We start from the raw sequence: 22,054 nt of genomic DNA, 5'->3' as shown, positions 1-22,054 counted from the left end.
TCCGGCAGCCGGGATGTGCCATGTCACGGCACACTGCTGCCCAGGTCACTGCCACTGGCGATCAGGGTGCCGAAAAGCCTCCCCAAACTGGGGACCCCTCTCTCCTGGCCCCCAGCCCCAAGGTCACAGCCTCTGCCTGCAGGCAGCAGCAGGCAGCAGCAGGCAGCAGCAGGGGCTGCAGCTCCCAGGACAGTCTCTCTTCCCATCTGCTCCTCTGCCGTTAGCAAGCAGCACCGAATTTACTGCTGTCAGCACTGCAGAGCCCGTACAGCGGCACAATGGCAACGCACCCGCTTCAGCAGTGACCCCGCAGCCTGCGGGGCTGCCAAATCCCACCGGCAACAAAGCCAGAGCCGGACCCAACCTCGGCCCCCCAGCCTGGTGGGGCTCAGGGCTGTACCCCCCAAGCTCAGCTCCCAGCTGGGTGGGAATCAAGGGCTGCTCGGGGGCCAGCAGGGGATTTGCACCAATTTTTGGCAGTAAGAGCTGAGCCCTCACCTCTGGGCTTGGGTCATCTTTTCCCCATGGGTTTGTTCCTGCCCGGGATGCCAGTCAGGTTTCAGCACGCTTTCAAAGGGTTTTTACTTATTCACAAAACAAACCCAAACAGATATAAGAAAAAAATGAGGAAAAAAACCCAAACCCAAACAGCAAACAACCCAGGAATATGCACAATCTCTTATGAACAAAAGAATTGCACAAAGGAGCGAGTGCAGCGGGGGGAGCAGCTGGGACCTGCTCTGCGCCGCTGCACAGCCCTTCCCCACCCTGGCACCCCATCCACGAAAACACGACGATCATTTTGCTGGTGTCCCGGTAGACATCAGAAACAGTTGATGACAAAGGCTGGGTCCTTCCACCTGAGCTGGGAGGGAAACAGCCTTTACCCCAAAGGCAGAGCACCAGGGAGGGACTAGGGTCCTGAGTTCAGTGCTACCACCCTCCACGTCACACTGGGCAGGGATCTGGGGTCTTCCCTACTGTTTTCTGCCTGCACCTGCCCTGCCTGCCCCAGACACCTCAGAGCATGGAGCATCATGGAGCTGGTCTGGACCACGCAGGATGGAGAAGGATGGGGAGGATGCAGGGATCCTGGTCCTTCCCCACTTCCCCAGGGGCTTTTTGGGGCAGTGACTGGCTGTGCAGAAGCCCCTCGGGGAAGGGAAATCTCAGCTGAGCTCTCCGCAAACCCAGTGGTGTTTATAGAAGGAACAGGAGGTGAAATGCCCACAAGGAAGAAATACTGGACGACCTCGAAGCAGGATGGGGTTGCAGATGGTGTGAGATCCAGTGCCTGCATTTCTGCTGCATGGAAATTGGTGAGGACCTGGTATTTCTTCTGCCAAAATGTGGGGGAAAACCTGGTGTTTGGATTGCTGGGAGGGGTTGCAAAGCAAATTGCAGAACAGCAGCAACTCACTGCAGAGCCCCTGGAATACCCTGGTTTGATTTCAGCCCCCTTTTTACATTTTCTGAGTATAAACTAACTTCATTTTCACAGCAGAATATCCATTTTTCTCTCCTCGTCTCTTCAATGAAATGGCTGAAACCAATCAGATTTCACACCAGAAATGGTTTTGTTTTTCCAAGGGGCAGTTTCAGCGGGGGAAAGCTTCAGCCAGTGTTTTAGGAGCTGAGGAAAGCCAGGTCTTCACCCAGCTCTTCCCAGCCTCAGAGCCCAAACACCCATGGGGGGCTCAGCCAGTGCCCCGGTGGGGCAAGTGGGGAAACTGAGGCAGAGAGTGAGTGTCCCCCACTAGCAGCCAGGGTTCAGCCCCTCTCTGAGGGCACTGCCACCAGCTCCTTCCACTGTCCCCATCCCCCCTTACCTGCGTGAGGGTCCCGGGGGTGGGCGGTCATAGGATGCTGCAGATAGCACTGGCATCCTCGGAGTGGTCGCAGTTGTGGACATCCCAGCGGATGTGGGAGCAGCGCAGCAGCGAGGGCTCGTGGCCCTTGCACTTGAGGTTGTCGAGGAAGATGTAGCCGGTGCCCTGGCCGTAGCGTGCCTCCCCCCAGGCCGCCACAGCGTGCCCACAGCCCAGCTGCCTGCACACCACCTTGGCATCTCGCAGGTCCCAGGCGTCGTCACACACTGTCCCCCACTGGGACAGGTAGAACATTTCCACGCGCCCCTCGCACCGGTGGCTGCCGTTCACCAGGCGCAGGGACCCTGCCGAGGGGATGGGGTGAGGCAGCCCAGGGGGCAGCCCCTGCCCATGCCCACCCCAGCACTCCCCCCTCTCCCTGCCTGCCATCACCCTAGGACAGTGGTGCAGGGCTGATGGAGAAGGGGCCCTTCCTGGCCATGCGGCCCCAGGACAAGAAGAGCCCTGGTCTCTCCAAGGCTTGGCAGTTTGCTGCTGCCCACAGCTCCCCCACTGCCCCTGCACAGGCAGGAGCGCGAGGGGGTGACCACTTGCCAGTATCAGAGCTGGGGCTGACCCCCAAAGCATCGGGGTGGATGTTCACGTTGAAGGAACAGACAATAATGTCTGTTCCTGGACATGGACCAGTTGGAATGAGTCCAGAGGGCCACGAAGATGATCAGAGGCTGGAGCACCTCTCCTATGAAGACAGGCTGAGAGCTGGAGTTGCTCAGCCTAGGGAAGGCTCTGGGGAGACCTTAGAGCAGCCTGTCAGTACCTGAAGGGGCCGAGAGGAAAGCTGGAGAGGGACTTTTTACAAGGGCACGTAGCAATAGGACAAGGGGTGATGGCTTTAAGCTGACAGAGGGCAGATTTAGATTAGATATCAGGAAGAAATCTGTCACTGTGCAGGTGGCGAGGCGCTGGCCCAGGCTGCCCAGAGCAGCTGTGGGTGCCCCATCCCTGGCAGTGCCCAAGGCCAGGCTGGACGGGGCTGGGAGCAGCCTGGGCTGGTGGAAGGGGTCCCTGCCCATGGCAGGAGGTTGGGACTAGATGATCTTTAAGGTCCCATCCAACCCAAACCCTTCCATGATTCTATGATCCTCAGCTCAGCCCTGTTGGTCCATCTGGTCACCCCTCCACCGAGGTCCATCCCCTTCTCTCCCCACTAGGATCCATCGCCTCCTCTGCCTGGACCAGCTTTGGGGGCACCAGGAGAGGCCACAGCTTAACGGTGCTGCCAGCGTGGCTTTCCCCCTCCTGTGGGCTGCTCCAGGTCAGTGCTTCAGGCACTGCCAAAGCTGCTGGCCTCTGTGCAAGCCACCCCTGTTTCCATCCTGTGCCAGCGCACAGCATCCCCAGGGCTGGCCCTGCATCCCCAGGCGGTACCTCGATACCTACCGTCCTTGGGACGAGCCAGGGCCGACTTGGTGGTTGTGACAGTGACTTCTTGGAAATGGTTTCCAGCATCATCAGCACCTGGTGCAGTGGGGAAGGGGTGGGAAAAGCAATTCAGGGGACTCCTGTGCCCCCCCAGGGCCGGGTCGTAGCCCCCAGCAGCAGCATGGGGTAACCAGGGATGGATGCAGGGATGTGTGGAGTGGGATGTGCAGCCACTGTGCTTCCAGGAAAGTGCACGAACGGAGACCAGAGGTGGTACCCACGCTCCATCCGTCACCAGCCGTGGCACCCAACCACCACTGCTTTCCCCCCATGGGCAGAAGGAACCCCAGGGTTTGGGGACTCAAATTCACCTGCCACCCCATTTTGGGGACCCCTTTTCCCACAGCCAGCCTGAGTGTGGCCAAAATTCTCCCTATGCCTGTTATCTCACTGGATTTCCGTGCCACCGAGCCAGGCTTCAGCAGAGACCCACGCAGTCGCATCATCCTCCCTCTCCCACCCAGCTGGCGAGGGAAGACCCTTGGGTGGGAGCTGGTGGCCACTGAGCTTATCCCGTTCTCACCTTGGCAAATGACCCCGGCATCCTCGTGGTGGCCACAGTTGTGCTGCCCCCAGCCCAGGTGGAAGCAGTCGGCCAGGCGAGCCTCGCCACCGCCGCAGCCCACATTGTCCAGCAGGATGGGCCCACTGCCGTAGCCGAAGGAGCTGAGGATGGTGGCGGCGAGGGCAGCACCACAGCCCAGCTGCCGACACACCACCTGGGCGTCGGGGAAGTCCCAGTCATCGTCGCAGACGGTGCCCCAGGTGCCATGGTGCCGCACCTCCACCCGCCCGCGGCAGCTCCCGTTGCCGTTCGCCAGCCGCACACCGCCACCTGCGTGGGGGGCCCTGGCACAGGCACGCTGCCGGGGGGACCACGGCTCCGCAGGGGGTCCGATGTCCCCTGCTGACCCTCCGGGGGCATGGGGTGAGCCCCCGTGGAACAGGGGGTGAGCCCTGGGGATGTGGGGTGAGACCCTGGGGGCATGGGGTGAGCCCTTGGGAACATAGGGTGAGCCCCCTGGGGTGAGCCCTTGGGAACATGGGGTGAGACCCCGGGGAACATGCGGTGAGACCCTGGGGGCATGGCGTGAGCCCTTGGGAACGTGGGGTGAGACCCTGGGGGCATGGGCTGAGCCCCTGGGGATGTGGGGTGAGACCCTGGGGACATAGGGTGATTTCTGGGGATGTGGGGTGACCATGAGGACATGGGGCAACTCCCAAGCAGCATGGGGTGAGTACTGTGAGCATGGGGCAATTCCTGGAGATGGGGGGTGAACCCTGGAGGGCAGGGGGTGAACACCCTGGGAGCACAGAGTAAGCCCTGGGGATGTGGGGTGAGCCCTGGGGACATCACTCCCTGGTGTACTCCTGGGGACATGAGAGCCCTGGGGAGGTGGGGTACATCTCAGGGGCATGGGACAGCTCCCTGGTGGCTTGGGGTGAACCATGGGGTGCTCAAGTTCCCCCAGGGAATTGGGAGGGGGGGTAGCCCTGGGAGCATGGGGTAATTTGCAGGGCTGTGGGGTGAGCCCTGGGGATATGGGGTACCCCCCAGAGATGTGGAGCTTAGGGGGGCCATGCTGGACCCTGTGAAGGACCGGCAGTGGCCACATACTTACTTTCCTGCTCGATGGTAAGGAGAGCGGTGGTGACCACCTCAGTGGCCTGGGAGGGCTGGTATCTGCTGTCTGTCACTGCTGGGACAAGTGTGGGGACACACGGGCGTTGTGGGGGCCAGATCCTGTGCCCACCACCCCTGCTCCGGTTGGTGCCAGCAGCCTCCAGCACCACAGCAGCCCCATGGCAAGCTCCTGCCACGGGCAATGTCACCCGCCGAGCCTACGTGCGGCAGGACCCCAGGGGGACTGTGCTGGGTGACAGGAGGACACAGGAGGCACAGCCCCGCCCAGCAAGCCCCCAGCCCCAGCAGCAGCACGTGGGTGAGCTGGGTGGCTGCTGGGTGACCTCCTACCTGTGGCCGTGGCAGTGAGAGTCTCCTCATAGTCCAAGGCTACGGAGGTGGTGAAGGACGTGCTGGTGGACGTGTCCAGCCCTGCAGTGACACAGAGGAACAGAGGTGACAGATGGGGAGAAGCTGCAAAGCTGTGAACTTGCTGACTCCAGGAGGCAGACCCGGGGTCATCTGCTAGCTCTGGGATGATGGGGATGGAGATGGACCACGTCCATCCGCACATCCCCACTGCCCACATGCTGGAGATTGTGCTTCTCCACCCCAACCCCAGCACCGAGGTCCCACGTGCAGCCCCGAGGGGTCCTTCGCTTCTGGGAGGTTTATCAGGCAGGGTTCATTAGCTCTAAAGCTTCGTTCTTCCCCTGCCCCGCTGAGCAAGGACTGTGCGTGGTGGTGCCATCGGCTCTGTGCCCTGGCCAGGTGCCAGAAGGGATGGGGACATTTAGGGGAGAAAGGACCAGCCCGAGAAAATTGTCCCTTTTTCCCGCATCAGCCCTTTTGTTCATTAATAGTGGGAAAGGGAAAAGCGCTGGCACTTACCGCTCCCGTCATTAGCTGTGATAATGAGGGAATTCACGGGGATTATTAACATTATAAATGGTAATCAGCGGAGAATGGCAGAAATACATCATTTAGGGAGGGGAAAGGGGAGACAGGCTGGGCCTGGCATCATGCCCAGCCCCCGGCAGCCACTCGCTCCTTCCGGACATGGGCAGCTTGTTTTCGAGCCAGCGGAGCAGGGAAATGGCAGGTCCGGCAGATGCATTTCCCTTGCAAATCGCTGCTCGGGCTGTGTCCCAGGCTCTCAGCACCGTGTTGCAGCCTGCTCCGGAGCGCCAGGATGACAGCAGGTAAGGAGAAAGGATGCTCCCGCCGTGCACAGCCCGGGTCCCTGCCTGACCTTGGGCACGTCAGCATCCCTCCGAGGCCATTTCTCTTTGGAGACCAGGCTATCTCTGGATTTTTTCCCCTGTGAAGGTGGTGCTCTGTCCCGCTACCTGTACAGATGACCCCAGCATCCTCGTGGTGGCCGCAGTTATGGATGCCCCAGCCGAGGCTGTAGCAGGCAGACAGGAAGGGCTCGCTGCCATCGCAGTTGACGTTGTCCAGGAGGATGCGCCCTGTGCCGTAGCCGAAATAGGCATTGCTCTTGTAATCCAGGGCTTGGCCGCAGCCCACCTGCTTGCACACCACGCTGGCGTCGCTCATGCCCCAGTCGTCGTCACAGACGGTGCCCCAGTTCCCGCGGTAGAAGATCTCCACCCGGCCTTGGCAGGTGTCGGTTCCACTCACCAGACGGATGCTGCCGTCACCTGGAGGGTGGCAGCAGGCGGTGAGAAGGACTTGACTTTCCCCAGGAGGTCACCACACGTGCCACCTCACAGCGATGCCACCCAGCCTGGGTCTGGCAGTGCCCGTGACGGCAAAGAAACTGGGTGAGAAGCAGTGGGGAAGGGGTGATGCTTTAGGATGGCACAGATGATGGGAGCCTTTGTGAACCTCTGGGGTAGGGTTTGGCCATGGCCAGCACAAAGATGGGGTCCCCAGGGGTCTGCCCCTCAGAGCCAGAGAGTCAGGGTGCTTCATGGAGGGGCAGCGGGTGATGGGGGGGGGCGGATGGGAGGGTGGGGGGTGCTGGTCTCTACCATCCCTCAGCCAGGACAAGCCTCTTGCTAGCGACAGCTGAGCAGCTTACTTTCCCCGTCCTGCACTGAGGCTGTGAGGGTCCTGCTTGTCGGTCCTTCGCTGGCTTGCGTGGGCGAGAACTCTGGAAAGGGAAGCAGAGCAGTGGCATCCGTGGCTCCCCGCAGCCATCCCTTCCAGAAGCAGGCTGCAAGCAGTGCCCCACACGCTGCCCACCCTGCTGCTCCCCCAGTTCGGGCACCAGCCCCCGCACGCACACCAGCGAGCACGTGCAGCGGAAACAAGCAGATTTGCACCAAAGCAGCTCCCATGGGGAAAGAAAGAGGGGTCTGCGGCTGCCCCTGCCCAGAGCTATCTTCCCAGTTACAGATGCAGGATGGAGCCAGGACCTCAGCTGCTGGTGTAGTGGGAAGTTGTGCCTGGCAGCATGGCATGGGCACCTGGAGTAAATCACAGTGCTGAGCTGTCAGGAGTCAGGTTCCAGCGTATCATGGGATTTGGATTCGAAGTCATGGCATATATATATAGAAAAAAACAGTAATATTTTGATTTTCCTGCTGGTTTTACCTATATTTCTTTTGCTAACGATGTTGCTTCAAGCTACCCTATTGCCCGCCTTGACCCAGCTCCTCAGCTGGGCTGGTGAAATTACCGGGGGGTGGTGTGGGGAGCTGCCTGGGAACGGAGCCAAGTGGTCCCATAGCCAGCCACATGCGTGCCCAAGGGCTGCAGGAAGCATCCCGGGAAAGCCAGCCCACCGACACGGTGTAGACCTGACCAGCCCCACGCTTTCCTCCATAATCACAACGGACAGAAAGCTGGCTCCTGAAAGCTCCCACACGGCACGGGTGGGAGCACCTTTCCTAGGGGTCTGGTGCTTGGGTCAAATGCCTGCATCTCCCCTGAGGGCCACCCCAGAGCATCTCCTGCTCTCCTTCGCCAACCAAGCTACAAACACCTAATGGCTCAAGCCGCTCCTCCACCCCCAGACCCATCTCCCCCACCTCCTGCTCCAGTCCTTTCACCTCCTTTCCAGCAGTGCCTTGATTCAGAGCTCCTGCTCAGTCCACCACCTGCTTTCTTTGGTTGCTGCTGGTCCGACCCACCAGCCAGACCAGCATCCCTTCCTTTTCCAACCCCTGCTTCTGCAGGACACCAGGATTCACCAAGCAGTTGCAGCCATGGCCAAGCTCCGGGTCTGCACAGCCTCACATTTACGGGTCGTTGATGCGTGGCTGATGAGCAAACCCTACGCAGCTATGCAGGAGGAACGTGTAGCGTATATAGGGGTTGGCATGGAGCTGTTCCACTTTCACTTGCCAAGTTTGAACACTTTCCACTGCTTTTCTCACCTTTAGGAACATTTCCTACTGAAAAGCTCAGCAATTTAAAGAAAAACGAGTCAAAAGGGGAAGGAGCAGTTGGGCAGCGGCTGACTTAGAGGCAGGAGTGTGGGTGGGTGCGTGCTCTTTCCCCAGGGATCATGCTGGAGAGGTTGCAAAGTCCCTGAGCTGGAAGTGACGGGGAATACAGAACAGGCTGGTCACCTTATGGAGCACCAGCCTGCTGAGCTGGGAGATGGCCTGGATTGAGGAAAGGGATAGAGGAAGGATGCAGAGGAGGTTTGGCTGACCCAGGCTCCAAGGAACAGGCTCTGAGATGCAACTCTTGGGCACCCCGAAGGCATGCAGCACCTCAGGCACCCCCCTGCTCTCCTTGCCCCCAAGGAACCAAACCTCGTTACCGTTGCATATGACAGCCACGTCCTCGTAGTGGTAGCAGTTGTGGATGCCCCAGCCGTGGCTCCAGCACTCGCTCAAGGCTGCCTCCCAGCCCTTGCAGTCCACGTTGTCCAAGAAGATGGGTCCGCTCCCTTGGCCAAAGGTCATGGCAGCCGGGAGGGCAATGGCATGGCCGCAGCCCAGCTGGCGACACACCACGTTGGCATCCACAATGTCCCAGTCGTCATCGCAGACGGTCCCCCAGGAGCCGTTGTAGAGGATCTCCACTCGCCCCTGGCACCGGCTGGGCCCATTGGCGAGCCGTATCTCTGGAAGGATGGGCAGAGAGAGGTCCCTCAGCAGGCAGGAGGTGACAAACGTTTGGTGGGTGTCATGGGGAGGGTGTGAGCCCTCTCTGCACCATGCCTCTGCTCCTTAAATAAAACGGTGACGCTTTGCTGTAGCACGAGGCAGTGGTTGGCTTGGTGCTACCCACCTGGGCTTCTCTTCGTCTGCTGGAAGCAGCAGACATGAAGACTCAACACATCTCAGTACATAAATGAGATGCTCCATCATCCCATCCTCTTGCCTACTAATGGCCTGGGCAATAACGCAACAGGAGAAGCGGAAAGCAGACACGTGGCATCACGTGATGACGTACGATGGGTGACAAGTGACAAGATGCAATTAGCAATTCGTATTAGCCTCAACAAACACGTCTGGAGCTGGTCCCACATGGGAGTTGGTGGGATGGAGGTGATCTCTCAAGCTGCTGGAGATGGGGAGCAGGCGTGTAAGTGTCCCTGGCCTGCCATGTCAAGGGAATTATTTGCTTGGGTGTGACAAATGGCACAGGGACAGGGTCTCAGCAGGAGGTGGCAAAATTCCTCTCTTGGGATAATAATCAGAATAGGGATAATTAAAAATCTCTATTTCATTTCTGTAAAAGAAATTTAGCTTTTTGTTGCCACCTTTTGTTCCAAACCAATATGCTGCCTTTTTGAAATTCCCCAAAGCCCATTTTTAACCAAAAAAAATGCATTTTTCCATTACAAAACTTCCTAGAGAAAAGCAGCTTTAAAAGAAGCATCTCACCTGGGAATGGCAACAGCACGGACTCGGAGGTGGTGCCTGCAAGGGAGAAGAAAAGGAATTGGATCTCCCCAGCATCCCTGCAGTGAGCAGAGGAGGGATGCAGCTCAGACAATGATGGCAACAGGGATGTGGGTGGGCATGGCAGGGACCAGCAAGACATGGCAACCCCCTGGATCCTTCTCTTGTCTGCAAAGATGGGAGGTTTGTAGGGGAAAAAATAACCACCCTCACCCAGGGCATCATTTCATCTGCTTCACAGGTGGAGAAACTGAGGCAGTGGCACGTGGTGTGGGTGCCTGCGGCTCTGTGGTGGGACTGTGCTTTAAGCACCGGGTTACTGGCGTGGGTACCTGCCCCAGGTCCTGCTCCCCCTGGCTTTGCGCAGCTCCCCAAGGTGAAGAGTGGCTGGGGGGTGCCCAGGGCACCCCTACCAGCTCCCTGAGGGTGAGCATCATTCCATGCTGGCACAGGCACTGTTGGCCATCAAGGGAGAAGGAGCCTGCACCCTCCCCATGGAAAATTGGGGTGGTGAGATGGCGATGAGGAAAACCAGCCCTGCCTGTTACGGGAAACCCGCTGGAGAGCTCCTGATGGAAGATGCTGCACTGGGCATCCCTATCTGCGTTTCAATTGATTTTTTTCCTTTTTTCCCCCCAAAAAGTCCACTTCTTTACAGCTTTACATTTATACATGTGTACCAACACACCTGTTCATGGGGTGCAGGCACCTTAAGGGTTGGAAACAGGTGGTGCTGGAGAACTGCAGGCAGCCACTGCTGCGCACCACTGGGCAGGATGATGCTCCTGGCGTGGGCAGAGCAGCGTCCTGTCTGCTGCGGAGCTCAGGGTGAGCCCCGCTCTGCAGCCCATAAAACACCAGTGAGACCAGCTGCACCGGACTGGTGTGGGGGCACACAGGTGTGGGTGCTTGTCCCTTCACCTGCCACCCTTCGGGGAGTGTGACACCTCTCACTGGGTGCTGGTGGCACCATCGATGGCTCGAGGAGAAGAGGTGGGTTAGAAAGCGTGAGGGAGCAGAGAGGAGCAGGGAGCACAGCCACGACCACAGCTCCACGGCTGGGAATCCAGCTCTCCCAGTAACCGGAGCCTGGATGATGCTGCCAAGGGCTTAACAAGACTTTGCCACAGAAATATTCCCCCACAGCCAGGAAGGAGCTCGGTGGAGCACAGCAAGCAAGAGCTGGGAGAGGAAGGACTCCTCCGTTGTTTTCCCAATTAAACAATTGGGATAAATATATATATATATATACATTAGGGTAAATAAAACAAATAAACTGCTTTCATGTAGCAGTAGGGGTAAATCCAGGGGAGACGTGCTGGTCACCTGCAGCACCAGGCAGAGCTGGGGCTGGGGCTGGTGTAATCTGGGGTTGCTGGACAATCACGATGGGGTGTCTCGATCCCAGCTGGCTCAGGAAGGGCAGCGACACATGGACAGACCCCCAGTGATTTCTGCCTCGGGGCTCAGCTGTCCAGCCACATGTGAAATGGTGCTGCTGAGGGGCTTTCACCCCCTTTTAATTCTCAGCCCTCTCTGACCAGCGTGAACAAGCAGCATCTGGAGGGAGCTGAACGCTTGCAGGATGCATCCCCATCCCAGCCAGCCTTGATTAAATAAGGGCTCGGAGAGAGCCCGGCCAGAAACCCAGTGCCCGGGGGTATGGATGCTTGGGGAGGGGTGTAGACAGGCTCCCCCCACCCGGCTGGGCCCTTCTCCCACAGCTTGGGTGTTATTAGGGCACAAAAACCCTCTCAGCCCCAATTCCGAGTGATGTGGGGTGCCCCCTGGAGTGCTGCCAGCATGGGGTACCGAGGTCTCCAGCTTGTTCGGGGCATCATGGCAACATGATCATGATGCCCCAGGGGACAGTAGATGGGGGTGGGTGGCTGGACCTTGTGGATGTCCCCACCGATGCCCCAGGAGTGTGCAAGCCCTCGGATCTCCGTGGGCACCCCAGCCTTGAGGCTTCAGCTGCATAGCCCTCTCCCGTGGGTGGCACCTTCCCAGCAAACAAAAACCCTCCATGGCAATTACACCAGCCCAGGGCTGATCATCGCCCGTGGTGACTCCGTGGCCTCTTTTCCTACCCCCGGCTTGGACCAGCCCTGTCCTGCTTCGCACTCAGCCTACGAGCAGCGATGGGAAGGTCGATTCCTGCCACTCCGAGGTAGATGTCACTGCCATGAGAAGCAGGGTAAGCCTGGAGGGGATGTTCCAGCAGATGAACCCACCTCTCTTTTGCCTTGCTGGGATGTTGCCTGGGAGACCATTAAGTCAGCTACAAAACAAGGCTGTCAAAGAAAGACCTAGAAGCCCTAAGAGAAAAGAGTAAGGCAAGTGTCTGGCTGTAACTATAGCTTAGCACCCCGGAGCAGGGGCTGGGAGTGCGATGCCACCTGGAGCTGGGGAGCTCCAGACGTGGTCAGGCACTGCTGCCCACCCCAGCCATCCCAGCTGGATCCAGGCAGGTTGGGAAGTGATGCTGCAATGCCAGCAAGAACTGGGGATTGAGCAGGGGGGACCAAGGGAGCAGAGAGGCTGGCTTGCCAAAGGAAAGGACAGGGAAGGACATGGCAGCCCCATGGGCTGGATAACAGGGAAAAGGTAATTCAGATCACCTTTGTGTCAAAAATGTGGAGATGTGAGGCTTTTTAGGAAGAGTGTTTGATCCTGGCTAGTATTGATTTTTAACACTTAGTCCACTCCAGCGCCGAAGAAACAGTGGATGAAAAGGACACTGTTAAATATTCAATATTCATCTCCCTTTAAGTCAAAATCAAAGCTCTAAAGAGCATCCTCCAGCAAAGTCAAGAGAGACCTGAAAAAATATGCCTGGTATGTCTACGTTAATGAGGAAGGAGAAGAAACTAGTGTTTTTTGAGAAGAGACAGAGCCCTCCGCATTTCTCTGATCCAGCTTCACAAAGCCAAAGGAAAAAGGGAAGCTAGCTCAAATAAACTGCATCCCTCTCAGGGCACGGTGCTAAATAAAACCACCAAGTGGGAGGACAAATCGCCCTTTCTGTACCTGTTAATGAAGAGCACGGGAGAGCCTGGCGGTGCAGGGGACAGTGGCAGAGCCAGCGGGGTCCCTCCCAGGTCCCCACACCCCGACCGCAGGCGCTGGCAGATCGGGGATGGGGGGAAGCTCCAGCTGAGGGGGTGGGAACTGTAAAACCTGATTTAATCCAATTATGGTGTCTGACTACACCTTAATTGCTTGCTTTCTGGCTGGCTTTGTCTTGGCGGGGCTTTGTTGAGGCAGGAAGGTGTTACCAACCGCCTGGCTGTAATTACACGGATAAAGTCACGCCAGGATAATTATGCAGCCACAGCGCTCTGTGCAGACTTCATTTGAGACTTTTTTCCAGTTCAATTTAAATGCTTCCCAGCCCTGGCCGGACAGTGTCAGCCAGGAGTGGCTTGGGACCGGTGTCCTCAGGGGATGGGTGCTCATCCCACCCATCCCAGCAGCAGGATGGCCCCACAGCTCCCATCCCTTGGCCATCAGCATCCTCCCAGCGGTGCTGCCAGCTGCATGCTACCCTTGAACGCTGAACTTGCCATCATGCATAGGTCGTGGTGGGTGATAAGAGCTGAACTTGTTCCCCCATCCCTGTGCACTCTCAGCACCATTGGGGACATCGTGATATTCCTGCTCACGGCTCTGGATGAAGAAAATCTCACCCGTGGGGCCAAGGAGAAGGAGGACGAGGAGCGTGGCTGGCATCAGGGAGAGAGGCAGCACCCCCATGTCTGGCGTCCCCATGCTGTGCCAGATGGCCAGGCAGGGACCAAGTCTCATTGCTGCACCGCAGTCCTGCTGCAGACGGGTGTCCAGAGGATGCTGTCCCTGAAACATGCAGACAGCAGTGTTGGTGGTGATGGCCAGGAGAGCCTTTGTCCCACCAAGAGCGGTGCAGGACTTGCAAACAAGTCCCTCCTTGGCACTTGCTGGAACAGTGACCCCGAGTCACATGAAAAATAATTCAGGTTGGATTTATTGAGAACATTTTTACGGGTGGCAAGATGAAGCTGCAGGGCTACATCCCACCCGTGAGACAAAACTGGAAGCAGGGAGAGCCTCGGAGCTGTGCTGCTGTACAGGCAGAAGGATGGACCCCAGACCCACCAGGACACCTAGATGCTGAGCCTCACAGCTCTCACCCAGGGTCTTCAGCCCCCAAGGTGTTCAGGGAACCATCCCATTTGCATCCACATGGGGCTTGTCCTTCTGTTACTTCTATGTGAGGTTACAAGCAAACCCCATAGCACATATACACCATATACCCCACGCCGCACATGCGTAAACTGAGTCACGTATTAATTCCAGACACAACTGGGATGGAGCTCCCCATCCACACAAGCCTGAAAGGTGCTTCCTAAAAGGCAGAGGGGACCTGTACTCCACCAAGACACGTCAGACAACCCCCTTTGGAAAGGTATGGTCTTTCACCTCCAGCCAGGCTGCCTACCCCATGTCCCCCCCCTCCAAGGTTGCTCTGGCTCTGCCGGTGACAAACACCCAGCTAAAGGCCACAGCCATGGTCAACCCTCTGGTTTGTCTTGGTTCCTCTCCCTCCAGTGGGCTCCTGGAGACCATGCCCACCTCCTTCTGTGCGAAGAGGGGATCTGCTCCGCAGGTGACACAGTCTCCTGGCTGCCCTTCCCAGCACCCAGCCTGCACTGGGGTCCCCACGGTGGAACCAATGTGGTCATATATGGCACTTGAGCTACCAGAATGCCCCATCTGGTGCCTTGCACCCATCTTTCTTCACCACCCCATGATGAATTAATGCACCCAAGAGCTCTCCTGGGCAGCTCCAGTCCCTGGCCACCCGTGTCCCCCAAGACCTCCACACTAACCACACAGGATGAGACCTTGCCACCTTGGCTAGCACATTCCCAAGGGCCCCGTTGTCTCTGCTTTTCTTCATCCCATGGGAAAAAGCAGGGAAAGGCATTTCTGTGGGAAGGCAGAAATTCCTGGGGGCTGATAGGACAACCTCATTCACCTGGGGGACGGAGACGGAGATGCAAACTCCACCAGGACAAGGTGGGAAGCAATCAGGGGAATGTCAGGCAGAAAACAAGGAAGAGATTAGATATTGTAAGACGACGCTTCCTCTTCATTTACTGTTGCCTTCAGAAATTACTGCTGAAGTGGCGGATTTCTCTCTGTTTCACCCAGCCCTATGGGGGAGCGGGGTGGGGGCTGCCTCTGCCCTCTGTTGCACCTCTGGGACCCCGACCAACATCCCAGCAGTCCCAGCAGCTGGCCTGACAGCAGCACTGGGACAGCAGCGTGCGCTGGTGGAGGAGTGCCATCGTGAGGATGCTTTCATACGCTGGCTCTAAAGCCAGGCTGTAAGTCTCAGCTCAGAGCCCTAAAATTAGTCCTTCCAGCCCACATGAGGCACAACATCTCCTGAAGGGATGGGCACTGACTGCTGCCGCTTGATGCTTCCAATGATGGGCAGAAACTTGGGAAAGGACATTAAAATCGGTGGTACCGGTGACCAAACCCCCCCACCCTGTGGAAACCCCTCACCCAGCCTTTTACTGCTCCTGGTTTTCCAATGTGGAGGCATGGGCTGGCAAGATCTCCCAGGTGGGACTGCGTGCTGGTGCTGTGTCCGCACGGCCAAGGTCCCTCAAGACCATGGGCTGGGGGGGCTCCCAAACCTCCAGCCCAAGCCTTTGACTTTGTTGCCTGCACCAGTGAGAGCTGATGGTAGATCAAGGCATTTTGCATGCACCAGTGTGAGGTGGTGGTGGCACAGTGCTGGAGGTGCAGGATGGAGCCATCATGGCTGGGATACGGTCTCCTTACACCTCCCTGCTCTCACGGCTCAGCTCCTGCTGACCGAGCCTTGGGAGGAGACCCGCCAGCAGACAGACGGCTCAGTGACGGGGGATGAAAACCAATCTACTCCCTAAGGTGGTGTTGTTCAATACTCCATTCATCCTTCCTGCAGCGCTGAATAATGTCGCCTTTTGTCCCACAGCCCTCCCCGCTCTCTGGTGGGGCAGGACTGACAGACGGCCCCTCTGCTGCCCTGCTCCGGCCAAACCCCTGCATCATGTCCTGCTCTCAGGGATGCTGTCATCGCCGGACACTTTTGGGCTGGAGCCATCGTGTTCCTGCTCCCTGCCAGGGCTGCAGCGGGCATTAACTGCTGCGACGCTGTGCCACAGCTGACCCTCGAAAGGTAAAACCTGACTTTGGTGGGCTTTTCCACCTGCTTCTCCAACCTTGCCCCAGCGCTCGAAGTTCAGCTACAAACTGAACCCCCTTTCCTTGCAGCCAGCGGGGTTGGGGCTCTTTATGAATGCCTATAGATTAAAAACTGCTTTTAAGCCATCATAAGCCATCGTAGCAAAGCACAGCACCTCTCTCAAAGGGTTGCTGAGTTGGGTTTCTGAAAATGCCTTCAAGCAAAGGTCTTTCCAGCTCTTGGGTGCCTTGCAAAACCATGCCTCTGTCAGAAGAAGCAACACACCCTGGATCAGCCCCCACAAGGACTGGCCACCGTGTCTGATGCCAAACGTAGAGGGCAGGAGCAGGGCTCTAACACGGGGCACAGAAAGTCCCCACTGTCACCCCGGTGAACACACCCCAGCCGACACGCTGTGCCCAGCCAGCTCCGTGCCCTCGGTGAAAACTCCATCCTCCCACCTGGACAAGAGACCTTGCAGGTCCTTTGGTCCCCTCTGGTCCCCCTTGGCCATGGCTGGACTGACCCCCCTGCTCTCTAGCTGTCACTTCTCCAACTATTCAAGCAGCTTCATGAGAAATTACAGTCCTTAAGCCACCACTGCCCCGTCAGATCCTTACTTGTAATTACCTTGCTGACCTAAAAAAAAAGCATCATAAATCCACATACCTGTTTGGTATTTTCTTTCCAGTATAAAGATCGGTATAATGAATCCCAGAAATAAGTATTCTCTTTTGAAGTAAAGAGCTGTGTAGTTAGTTAAAAAAATTAAAAAATAATTGTTGAAATGAATATTCCCAGTAAAAACCTGATGGGGATAAGGCAGGAATTTTGTCTTTAGGTGAGATCTCGTTTAGTAAATTCAAAAGAAAGAAAGAAAGAAAAAGAATCTCATCCATCAACTGAACAGCTCCAGCCTGTCATCTCTTTGCACCTTTGGGGCCAGGAGGCAGATGCTGGATTATAGGTTTAGCGCCGGGCGGCAGCCCTGCATCCCATCCCAGGGCAGATCATCCTGAAAGCCAAGGAGGAAGAGAGGAAGGAGGAGAGGGAAGAAGGAGAGAGGGAGGAAGAGAGGGAAGACCTCTAGGGAGACATGGCGAGGAGGGAATGGCTCGGGTTTCAGGAAGGCAGGCAGGGACACATCCTTAAATTGGGTGCTGGCGGAGCCTGGGTTACGCCTCGGGGGAAGGGAGAAGCCAGCTGGGAGGATTTGGGCTGTACAGCTCCTTCCCACCTCCCTCCTCGGCTGCCTGAGTGCCCACCTGGAGAGGAAGCCCACAATAACCAGCTGGCTGGAAATATTCCTGCCGGTGCCTGAGCCAGCACTGGGATGCAGCAGGAGGGGGTGGTCCCAAGCCTCCCGCCCTGCCCAGGGGACTCGGGGACCGCTTGCAGGGACCCCACGCCTCCTGCAAACCATGGTCCTCCCTGCCCGTTCCTGGGCCAGAAGTTGCTTTCAGAGATCCTTCTTTCCAGGGTTTTCCCTGCCCGGCTATCCAGGACAGCTCTGCTGAGGACATTAGCGGGACCTGCCACATCCTTGCGTGGAAGGATGCCATACCCCAGGGATGGAAACCTTGCTCGTCCACCTCCGCCACCTTGCATGGTACACATTTATCTTGTCTCCTTCAGCTCCCAACTGGGGCAACTCTCTTCATTTTAAGAGGAAACGTGTTTATCCATTTTTAGCCATTTTGACCATCATTGCAAGTAAAAGCCTGACAACACAAGACTCTTGGGGTCCCACCAGCCTTGAAGGCAATGGGACGAGGACCCCCAAACATACTGGGCTTCCCTGTCTTGTGAATTCTTAGGCTCCCAGCGATTTTAGGAGTCCGGTGTGCTTTTGGCTTTGAACAAGTACATCTTACGATCAACAGGATTCCTGCCCTGGCTTTCATGGGAGGCAGCAGTTGCCTCCTTGCTGCTGGAAAGCTCATTTGCTCCCACACAAAGCCCAGACCCTTAAACGGCTTTAAACGCCTGGACTTTGTGTTTTAACTCAGTACAAACCAGGCTCTGGCTGCAACTGTTGCTAACTGCACGGTTCCCCATCTGCCATTACTTTCTTGTACGGATTCAGTAATTAGCAATTAGGCATTTACTTTTTATTCCCCAGTAGCAGCAAAGTTCTAATTAGCCAGCTCGCAAACACAAGTTTCAAAGGTGCCTTTTAAGTCTGTTTTGCCTAAACTTTGACAAACTCTCCGCTGTCCTGGCTAGCTGCCAGGGCCCGCAGGCTGGAAATCATCAACTTCAGCATCGATCCGCATCCAGACTTTGAACACCAGGAACATAAAAGTCCCTAAATGCAAATGCTCGGGGGTAAGGTCAGCAGCCTGAAGATGCTGTCACCTCGTCCATGATTTCTCAGGCCATTTGAGCAGCATCTCAGACGTTTTCCATGTCTACATCGTTACTGCATGTGCTTTGAGTGGCTTGGCAGTATCAGGCTACAGGCTTACGCCGCTCCGAGGAAGAGAAAACACAGCCAGCCTTATTCAAGGAACAGCCACCACATAAGAAAGGCTAATTATAAAATTCCACAGGGCAGCAAGGCTGTTCTTTTGTTCGCCAGGAAAAAAAAGGAAGCTCTTTTTGTCCTTCGTGATGGTCCTGCTGCCTAATCACTCAGGGCCATGGGTGATGCTCATGGGAGAGTGGCTTCTGGAGGGGTCAAGGCTGAGCAGGACCATTCCCATGTCCACTCAGCATCCGACACGCACCACGAGCAGCATCTGTCACAGCTTCCTATGGCAGTGGGGTGGATGGCACCTACAGCAGTCGGCACCAGATCTCTTTGATGGCAGTAGCTCAGTCGTGGGTGGAGGCTGGGGAAAACAAGGGGCTCACAAATCTGCAGACAACACAGAGCTTCCAGAATGATGATGATAATAAAAAAAAAATTTCCCTTTTCAATTAGCTGGGAGAATAAAGAGAGGAGAGAGAAAATCATTTGTACATACTGTGCCATTGTCGGGAAATATGTTGTTGATTTAGAAGAAGGGCCTGGCGCAATATAGAAATGTCAGAAACTACAACAAAAGCATTTTTGCTGGCTGGAGGAAAGGACAAGGCTGAGCTGTTCCTCAGAACACCGGTTGCTGTGGCGAGCCATTAGCCAGCTTATAATGAACGGCAGGTTTCCCCTGGTGATTGCTGAGCTAAATTACCAGGAATTTACAGGTTTCCTTCTCGCTGCTGCCTGTGCTTTGGGGAGCAGTGGCACCAAGGATGCTGCACCTGCAGCAGGATGGAGCATTCCCTATTTCCACACCCTCCTCTGCTCCTCCAGCTGCTCCAGGACATGGGCAGTGGGGGGGGGACCCCACGATGGAGCGTTCCAGGAAAGGAGCTCTCACACCCCAGCCCAGCCAGCGTCCAGCAGCCTTAAGAGAAGGGAAAGATGTAAGCGCAGAGCAAGAACATCTCAGTTCCCCTGTCGTGGCACCCAGCCCTGCCTCGGTGCGGCTGGAGCTGTGGTCCTAGCACACCTCTGTGCTATTTGGTAACCCAGCTGCTAATTTTAATGTATTTTCTGGCAGCTGGTAAGGGCTGAAGGAAGAGTAGGGCTGAGGGAAGGGCAGCTGCAGCCCCCAGAGAGGCTCAGCATTGCCCTTGGCTGCTGCAAGCTGGAGCGCCGGGAGGGGTACCCATCCCCTCCCCAGACAAAATCACCTTTGTTCCTCCCAGTAATCTGCTTCCTGACCATCGTGCTGCAGAAACCACCCCAGCCAGGTGAGAAAGAGCAGCCCAAGGACACGGTGCTGACAGGCGGCTCTCCGGATGGCAGCTGACCCATGCCACAGGCTCTGGCTGTCAACCAGAGCTGCGGAGGAGCAGGCACGGACCACAGGGGGGATGAGGGGATAGGAAACGGGGAGCTGGGTCCCCTCGGTCACCCAGGCTGGTCACAGCAAAGGCACTCGCTGTGCACCATCACCTTTAGGGTATCCTTGTAACTCCCTTTTCTGCGTCCCCTCTCACGGCATTGCCTGTCTGGGTGAAACCTCACCCTGCACTGGGCTCCCAGCGGTGGAATCCTATGGGACAACAGCCACTCACGTACGATGTGTCCGTATATAAGTCCATCTATAAGGAAGGACCAGACTTCCCCTGCTCCATGGCTGGCAGCACCGGGGAGTACAGGCAGCCTGCTTCTGCTGAAGTGTTGCTGCTGTTAGACAGGGCTGCTGCAGCCACAGATGAAGTGCTTTTAAACAATGCCCAGAAAGCTTGCGCCATGCCGAAGCTGTCCCCTTCATCAGCTCAATCCCAGGTGGCAGAGAGCAAATGGTTGGGAAGTGGTGACCTGTACGGGGACAGACAGACTGACGAGACAGACGGGGTGGACGTCACTGCCTGCCAGCGCAGAAACCCGCGTGGGATGGAGATGCCGCGTCCGAGCCTGACACTTAGAAATACAGAACAATTTGGGTTGAAATGGTTGGAAGGGACCTTTACAGGTTTGTCTAGTCCAGGCCGATCCAGAAAACCTCCCGGAGGGATGGATGGCATTTTTGGCTGCCACACAGCTGAGTGTGCACTAGGTGGCACGCATTTTCAGGAAGAAATGCTTGAGGCAGCTGGGAGAGGGGTTGGGGTTTGGCAGAGAGCAAAGTCCCACTGGTGCCAGCCCCAGTGGTTCTGGGGGCTCGGGGGGGCTGCAGGCGATGGGCACGGTGGGTGTAAGGCGGAGTGGGGCAGTGTGTCTGGATCGGTGCTGATGGTGAGGTGAGGATGGCCAGAGCAGGCGAGACAAGTACGCGACTCAGAGGATACAGTGCCAGCAGTTTCTTGGCTGGATCTTGCAAAGGCAGGGATGGAGAGAGGCTTTTTACCAGGGTCTGTAGTGACAGGACAAGAAGCAGGGGTTTAAACTGAAAAAAAAGGGTAAATTTAGATTAGACATGAGGGAGAAGTGTTTTACGATGAGGGTGGCGAGGCGCTGGCCCAGGCTGCCCAGAGCAGCTGTGGGTGCCCCATCCCTGGCAGTGCCCAAGGCCAGGCTGGACGGGGCTGGGAGCAGCCTGGGCTGGTGGAAGGGGTCCCTGCCCATGGCAGGGGGTGGCACTAGGTGGTCTTTAATGTCCCTTCCAACCCAAACCATTCCTGATTCCATGATTTCCCTGGAGGAGGCAGGCAGTGGGGCACAGAGAGCTTAGCAGAGCTCCCGGGGCATCTCCCACCACCAGCAGGGACCAGGGACGTGTCCCTTTCATCAGCTCAATCCCAGATATCAGAGAGCAAGGTCACCCAGTGACAGCAAGATGCCCATAACCCACCCCACCTCTGCTTTGCCTAATCCATCACTGGCAGGGACCAGCGGCAGCTGCTGCAGAGGCAAATGAAACACAATTCCACCTATTCTCTTCTGCCTGCAGAGGAATTTCTTCCTAATTCCTCTCACTTTGGGTTTGTCCGTTCAGGGAAATTAATCTGAAATTAAGTGGGCTGTGAATCCCGAGCACTGCAGCAACCCCAGCACAGTTTGGGCAGCTTTCTGAGGGGCTGGGCTGTTCCCCAGAGCACGAGGCTAACCCTGGTAGCTTAACAGAGCCTCAGCCAACAGGTTTTATATATGTTAGTGTAGGTCCTTGAGTCCGGTGGGATGGAGCAGCCTCGGAGAAATTAATTCACCAGCCTTCCAGCCTCACTGCAAGAAAAGAAACGGGGAGAGAACAAATATTTGACTGGTTATGCTGGTTTGTGGATGGCTCAGGCAGAAGGTGATCCTGTGCTGGAGGACCTGCTGCTTTGCGGAGTGATTTGGAGAGCATGCAGAGAAGGTTGGTTCAGTGCATAAGTACGGGAAATAGGGGATCCAGCTGAAAAAAAGCATAAGGGATTGTGTTAAATCCTGTGGATTGTTAGCTTAAAAATCATATCAAATATTTTTGCAGGCAGTAAGGACTATGAGGTCTGCATTCCTATAAATAGTAAACAGGGTCCTTAGGGAGAGCTGGACACTGAGATTCATGTTTCAAGCTCAGAGAGCATTGAGTATCTTTGTAGCCACCTTCCAAGGAAAGAGTTGAAGGAAATCCTGCAGCAGGGTCTGATGGGC

General features: G+C 56.6%; 1 protein-coding gene across 3 annotated transcripts; it reads right to left on the bottom strand.

Annotated features, from left to right (window-relative positions):
- Positions 1-583: 583 nt before the first annotated feature.
- SSC4D (scavenger receptor cysteine rich family member with 4 domains) lies at positions 584-17,090 on the bottom strand. 3 transcript variants are annotated; one of them, XM_027791058.2, is made up of 12 exons: positions 16,654-17,090; positions 13,454-13,619; positions 9,747-9,782; positions 8,675-8,980; positions 6,983-7,054; positions 6,285-6,599; positions 5,287-5,367; positions 4,934-5,011; positions 3,835-4,146; positions 3,270-3,347; positions 1,830-2,173; positions 584-865 (listed from the first exon to the last, which is right to left on the bottom strand). In XM_027791058.2, the coding sequence occupies exons 2-11, from the start codon at positions 13,569-13,571 to the stop codon at positions 1,857-1,859; spliced, it is 1,713 nt and encodes a 570-aa protein (XP_027646859.2). In that variant the 5' UTR covers positions 13,572-13,619; positions 16,654-17,090; the 3' UTR covers positions 584-865; positions 1,830-1,856. The 3 variants fall into 3 exon arrangements, with proteins under 3 accessions (XP_027646859.2, XP_055652298.1, XP_055652299.1); XM_055796323.1 differs by having other exon boundaries at positions 584-860; XM_055796324.1 differs by having other exon boundaries at positions 4,934-5,008.
- Positions 17,091-22,054: the final 4,964 nt, after the last annotated feature.

The sequence above is a fragment of the Falco peregrinus genome, chromosome 2 (genome assembly GCF_023634155.1).
Source record: "Falco peregrinus isolate bFalPer1 chromosome 2, bFalPer1.pri, whole genome shotgun sequence".
In the NCBI taxonomy this organism is placed as follows: domain Eukaryota; kingdom Metazoa; phylum Chordata; class Aves; order Falconiformes; family Falconidae; genus Falco; species Falco peregrinus.
The sequence above is the reverse complement of the archived record's forward strand: the minus strand, read 5'-3'. Positions and strand labels throughout refer to the sequence as shown.